Genomic DNA, 6,420 nt, shown 5'->3' on the forward strand with positions numbered 1-6,420 from the left:
AATAGCTTAATATTGATATAGTGATATTTACATGGAGTCGAGTGATGTTATGACAGAGTTAGAGTTTAGGAGCCTGATGGCCTGGGGGAAGAAGCTCCTCCTAAGTCTCTCAGTTTTTGCCATCAGGCTACAGAAGCGCTTACCAGATGGAAGCAAAGTGAATAGTCGGTTATCAGGGTGATTTGAGTCCTTGATAATTTTGACAGCTCTACTTTTGCAGCGTTTGAGGTAGATGTCCTGCAGAGAGGGGAGAGCAGACCCTGAGATGCGCTTAGCTAAGCGCACAACTCTCTGTAGAGCTTTGCAGTCCTGATTTGAGCTGTTTCCATACCACACTGAGATGCACTGAGTCAGTACACTTTCTATGGTCCCTGAATAGAACATTTTCAGGATTGCTGGTGAGACCCTGAATTTCCTCAGCTGTCGCAGATGGTATAGTCTTTGCCTGGCTTTCTTAACCTGTGTTTGAATGTGTGTAGTCCAAGTCAGGCTCTCGGAGATGTTTACACCGAGGTACTTGAAGCTACTCACCCTCTCCACAGGGGTCCCACTGATCATAAGAGGAGTGTAGGGCTGCTGCTGTCTCTTCCTAAAGTCCATGAATAGCTCTTTAGTTTTGCTCACATTCAGAGAGAGACAGTTGTCCTGGCACCATGATGTGAGTCTCTCTACCTCATCCAAGTATGCAGTCTCATCGTTGTTGGAGATGAGGCCCAGAACCACAGTATCATCAGCGAATTTGATAATAGATGTGGAGCTGTGAGAGGACACGCAGTCATGCGTGTAGAGAGAGTAAAGCAGGGGACTCTGGACACAGCCCTGTGGGGCTCCTACTTTCAGGGTGATGGGGTTTGAGGTGAACTGGCCAACTTTCACCACTTGAGGTCTGCCGGTGAGGAAGTCATGAATCCAGTCACAGAGTGAGGAGTTTAGGCCGAGGTCTGTGAGTTTAGAGGCCAGCTTGATGGGGACTATAGTGTTGAAAGCTGAGCTGTAGTCAATGAATAGCAGCCTTACATAATTCTCATTGTTGCTGTCCAAGTGTGTGAGGGAAGAGTGGAGGACGTGAGAGATGGCATCGACAGTAGATCTGTTTGGGCGATAGGCAAACTGAAGAGGGTCCAAAGTATCAGGGATGGAGGAGCAAATGTGGCTCTTTACAAGTCTCTCAAAAAGTCTTCATGACTATAGATGTGAGGGCAACTGGGCGATAGTCATTCAGGCAAGAGGGTTTATTGTTCTTAGGCACAGGGATTATTATGGATTTTTTAAATGAGGTGGGAACCACGGAGGTAACAAGGGACTCATTAAAGATAGACGTGAACAAACCAGCGAGCTGATCAGCGCAGGACCTCAGAACACGGCTGGTTATCCCATCAGGTCCGGCTGCTTTCCTGACGTTCACTTTCTTTAGCGCCCTCCGAACCTCATACTCTGACACGGTGATTACAGGATCATCGCTGCTCTGCCTGCTGCTTCCTGACGCGCTGGTCGGCAGAGACGCGCCGCCGCCGTTGCAATCGAAGCGGCCGAAGAAGGTGTTTAACTCATCGGCCAGCAACGGATCTGCTCTCACCTCTGCGGAGGATTTGTTTCCGAAGGCACAGATGGTCCTCAGTCCCTGCCACATCCGTCGAGAGTCATTGAGCTGGAAATGAGACTCAATTCTCTCTCTGTATCTGTGTTTGGCGGCTCTTACTGCGCGTCGGAGAGCATAGCACGATGCTTTGTACTCGCTCATATTCCCGGTCAGAAGAGCCTCATTGTAAGCGGCAGTGCATGTGTTAACCGCAGTACGGATTGTACTGTCCACCCACGGTTTCTGGTTGGAGAATTGTTTCTGTAGCTTGCTCGGTTAGCGTGTTTACAAAGCTTAATGCTACATCCATGAACTCGCTGACGTCAGAAGAACTCGCCCGGAACATGTCCTAGTCGACGTCATCAAGAGCTGCCTGCAGCATAGCCTCTGAGTGGGAGGACCAGCGTGTCACTACTCTCTGCACCGGGGGATCCTGAACGAGCCTTTGTTTATATTCCGGTGTGAGAAAAATGGCAGCATGGTCCGATTTGCCAAGAGCCGGAAGTGAGCGGGCTTTGTAGGCATACTTGAACTGAGTGTAGCAATGATCCAGTGTGTTTGGTCCTCAAGTTGGACAGGATACATGCTGGTTAAAGTACGGCATGACCCATCTGAGGTTAGCTTTGTTACTAACTATTAATTATTAATACCTTACTAACTATTAATATGCAGCAAATTAGGCATTTATTGAGGGAAAAGTCGTAGTTAATAGTGAATAAGTGTTCCCTATTCTAAAGTGTTACCAAATATGTCTAAAACAATAACACATTCTGTTCAACAACCCCTAAGAGTGATCTCTGCAGAGAACATATACAAACATTCATTCCTTTTCTGTTTACTAGGAATACCCTCAACATGTACGTACATGCTCTACATGATGGCCTGTGTGCTATTTAGTTGTCAGTTCATGAAGTGCTGAAATTAAATGGTTGATCATTCTAATTTCATTAGAGCTTAATAAATGTATATGTAATTTACTTGTTCAGGGTTAAATAAATAAATAAAACAAATTTGATTCAGCTATATAAAGTTTAATTTATTTCTAATCTTTTTGCAGACCCTTTTATTCAAAGCAATTTGTAGGGTATGTAAACATTTAATCAATCCTTCAATACCTTGATTTGCTGAAAAATACCCACCTCAATTGGCAATACTTCATCATCATCTTTGATTAAATTGTGATTGCCATTCTTATTGTTTTTGTCAACTGCCTTTGCCAGTGATTTACATTCCTCCTCATCCAGCTGACTCTGTCTACAATAAACCAGTGCTTTTCAATTCTTGTCATGGGGCCCACAGCACTGAATATTTTGTATGTGATCCATATTTAACACTTGTTTAACAATAGAAGATCACTCCATGAACTTAAGTGTGTCAGAGAGAGACATACAAAATGTGCAGTGCTGTGGCTCCAAGACCAGGAATGAAAACAGCTGTATCTCCTGTATTTCCTGCCTATGTGTGTATATATGCTTTCTATACAGCCATCATTTGTGCATTTTAGGACCACTATAGCACTGTTAACTACATTATTTATAAACACTGTAGTTAACAGAGCTATAGGGGTCCTAAAATGCTCCACGACACATAAAGTATACTCCACGACACAAATAGAGACACATGAACACACAAGGACTGACTTAAAATAGAAAACTTTATGTTTGTCTTGGCAGTCATCAAATCCAGTCATCAACATTTAAAAGGCAGTTTAAATAAGGTATTCTAGTCAAAAACATGACACTGCATCAGAACAAATTTTGTTCATAAGATATTGGGCTAAATCATTATAGATTCACAGTCACTTATATAAAAAGTTCAAATCAAACATAAGGCAGTCTGGTAAAACATTTAGCAATTTCGTGACAACATATTAATACAAGGTACAATTGCCAAAATCCAATTAGTGTAAATAAAATGTACATTTAGAGTGATAGTCTATGCTTGCAGAAGATTATATAAGTTTGTTAAAGTACAAATATCTGATACAAAAACACTATAGATACTATAGATACACTCCAATTGTTTTCTTTTTCTTCTTAAAAAATAATATAAAATAAAAATAATAAGCAACATCATGCAGCAGCAGTAGGTATGTTTGAAAATAGATACATTTCTAAATATGACATCAATATAAACTGATGCGCACACACCTATATATATTTATTTAAGGACCAATTCTCACTATTAACTAGTTGTTTATTAGCATGCATATCATGTGTTTATTACTACTTAAAGCACATATTAATGCATTATTCTGCATGTCCATATTTTAGATCCCTTAATTCTACCCTCTACAAAAACTTATCAACTACCTTACTAACTAGCAGCAAATTAGGAGTACATTGAGGCAAAAAAAAAAAACCTTAATAGCTAATAGTTTACTACTGTTTACTATTGTCCTCTTTTTAGAGCTGCTTTAGAGCAGTATTGAATCTTGGTTGCATTTTCCTGTTTAGCTGTAAAGTTACTTTGACACAATCTGCATTGTATGAAGCACTATATACATACAGGTGATTTGACTTGAATAGTTAGTTAGAATTGGTCCTTAAAATTGTGTAAACACCACCCCCCCCCCCAAAAAGTAAAACAATGAAAAAACAATACAAAAATAAATTTCAACAAATATTGTATATTCTAAAAAATGTACTGCAGTATTTCTCATTTTAATTGACCTTTGAATGATAATATACAGGATTTGATGCTGGCCTTTTTCCTGAGTTAAGATTAAGATGCTCTTCAAACTCTCTGCATCTTTTATATGGAACTATGGAATGGTTCTCCTTAGAAAAAAAAGACCATCGACACATATTCAGTCAACATTTCATTAATGTTTAAAGAGTGTTTGTTTTAATGTTACAAAAGCAGAAGTACAGCATGAAGAGAAATTTATTTGTTTACCTGCAGAGCTTCCATCAGATTCACCAGATTTACTGATTCTGCAAAAGAAGCAGGCTGCCACAATCACAGCCAGCATGACAACAGCGGTTATCACAGACGAGCAACCATACCTGAGGATTTGTTTCATATTTTATTAGAAATTAAACTTGCCATGAATTTAGTTTTTGCAAAGCAAAGAGGACAATACAAACAGATAAACTTACAAAGTTATCTGTTGCACTTTTCCTAAGGGGGGAAGAGAGAGGGTAGCGATTAGCAAGAATGTATGCATAGTACATGAATACAAGCAATTTGACAAATAGTAAAGTCACCTCATCTACAGTGATGTTAAGGATTATGAAATTCAGTTCCTAAAGATTTGGTCTAGTGACAAACATATTTCAGCCAGAATTACTATTAGGTGATGCGTATCACTTCCATGATAAAAATGATGTGTATCAGGGTTTATGATTTCATGAGCCCACCTCTAAGCAGTTTAATAGAGAAGTTGATTGAAAGCCAATAATACAATTATAATACAATGCAATAATAATTTTCACTTCAGTTGCCTACAGTAGTCAAATCTTATTATATGAAAAATTATATTTCAAAGTTTCTTGGGGGAACACAATAGTGACAAATGTTTTTAGAATGAATGCAAACGTTATATCGCAATAACATAATCTGCACTAATGAAACATTTCAAGAGAAGTTACAATGCATCCATATCATATAATGTTTGAAAAACTGACAAAATTGCAAGGTAAGTGCAATACTTACTGGGCATACTGGCACACTGTGTGTTTGAGAACTGCGTGCAATTAGAAACAGTTATCTCTCCAGTTTCTATAGTTTGGGGGGGGGGGGGGGGGGGGTATTGTTGTTAGAGAAATGTAGCCTATTTCAATTATATTTGTTTAAACATTCATGAAATTAATTGTTGCATACCTTCACATCTGCGGCATGGATTACATAGCACACCAGTGTGGCCTCTGGGTCCTTCAGAGCAGTTGCGGGCAACATAGTCACCTGTAGATATGAATTTTATGATTATTTATTGATTCACAGTGGTATCCTTAATTTTCTGATTATCTCTGTGGAACTCACCTTCTTGGCAGTTCAAACAGCACAGCATTTCTTGAACTTGGAAATGGTTCTCTGGGCATGTTGCAACACAGAGAATACTTAACGCAGCCACAAATATTGCCTGCAGATTTAATGAGAATACTTTTTTTTTTTTTTTTTCAGAGTAAGTCTCAAATTACATATGTCTAAATCAGGGATTGGGAACAGTACAAGAAAAGATAATAGAAAGCCAAAAAAAATAAAAAATCTTGGAAACCAAAAACAGGAACAAAAATCCCTTTCAATCAGTCCAGTGTGAAAAGATTGTATTTACATGCTTGTTACCGATTAATAATTGTATCATATCGTTTCAATACTTTCTTTAATCCAACTAAAGACTGTCTGAAAGTTCATATTTTATACTTTCTTCAGAAATATATTTATACTGAACTGACGATTTAGTATTTGTAAATTTGACAATTACATTTTTAAAAACTGAGAAAGAAAAAGGTAAGAAACTTAAAAAAGTAACACTTACCAAGACACATTTGGTGTCTGGCTGGTTCATTGTAGGTTTCATTCTGTTTTCTGACAGTCCTTGATCCTCAACTCTCTGCTTTAAAATGGAGCACTGACGTGTTTAAGGAGTGGCTTCCAGGAGATCCTGTAAAACATTAATGTTACCTCCCATAACTTCAGGTGGTCAGAGATCGACCGTGTTTAACTAAAAGGTAGCTAGGTCTTTTGTGTGATCCATATCTTATAAACCTATATAACATAAATCTATGTAACACACACACATACATATTATATATATATATATATATATATATATATATATATATATATATATATATATATATATAAAATAACAGTAATTTTAAAGTTGAGACTGTCTT

At 38.2% G+C, this 6,420-nt stretch overlaps 1 protein-coding gene across 5 annotated transcripts; it reads right to left on the bottom strand.

Annotated features, from left to right (window-relative positions):
- Positions 1-3,212: 3,212 nt before the first annotated feature.
- Positions 3,213-6,185, bottom strand: LOC306854817 (CD27 antigen). Of its 5 annotated transcripts, none has more exons than XM_079393046.1 (7): positions 6,060-6,185; positions 5,564-5,663; positions 5,405-5,485; positions 5,237-5,302; positions 4,681-4,702; positions 4,478-4,587; positions 3,213-4,359 (listed from the first exon to the last, which is right to left on the bottom strand). In XM_079393046.1, exons 1-7 carry the CDS (start codon positions 6,099-6,101, stop codon positions 4,334-4,336), a joined length of 447 nt encoding a protein of 148 aa, XP_079249172.1. In that variant the 5' UTR covers positions 6,102-6,185; the 3' UTR covers positions 3,213-4,333. The 5 variants fall into 5 exon arrangements, with proteins under 5 accessions (XP_079249172.1, XP_079249175.1, XP_079249176.1 ...); XM_079393049.1 differs by having other exon boundaries at positions 4,478-4,531; positions 6,060-6,148; XM_079393050.1 differs by having other exon boundaries at positions 4,478-4,531; positions 5,564-5,614; positions 6,060-6,108.
- Between the last annotated feature and the right edge of the window lie 235 nt (positions 6,186-6,420).

This window comes from Barbus barbus, assembly GCF_936440315.1.
Source record: "Barbus barbus genome assembly, chromosome: 35".
Taxonomy (NCBI): domain Eukaryota; kingdom Metazoa; phylum Chordata; class Actinopteri; order Cypriniformes; family Cyprinidae; genus Barbus; species Barbus barbus.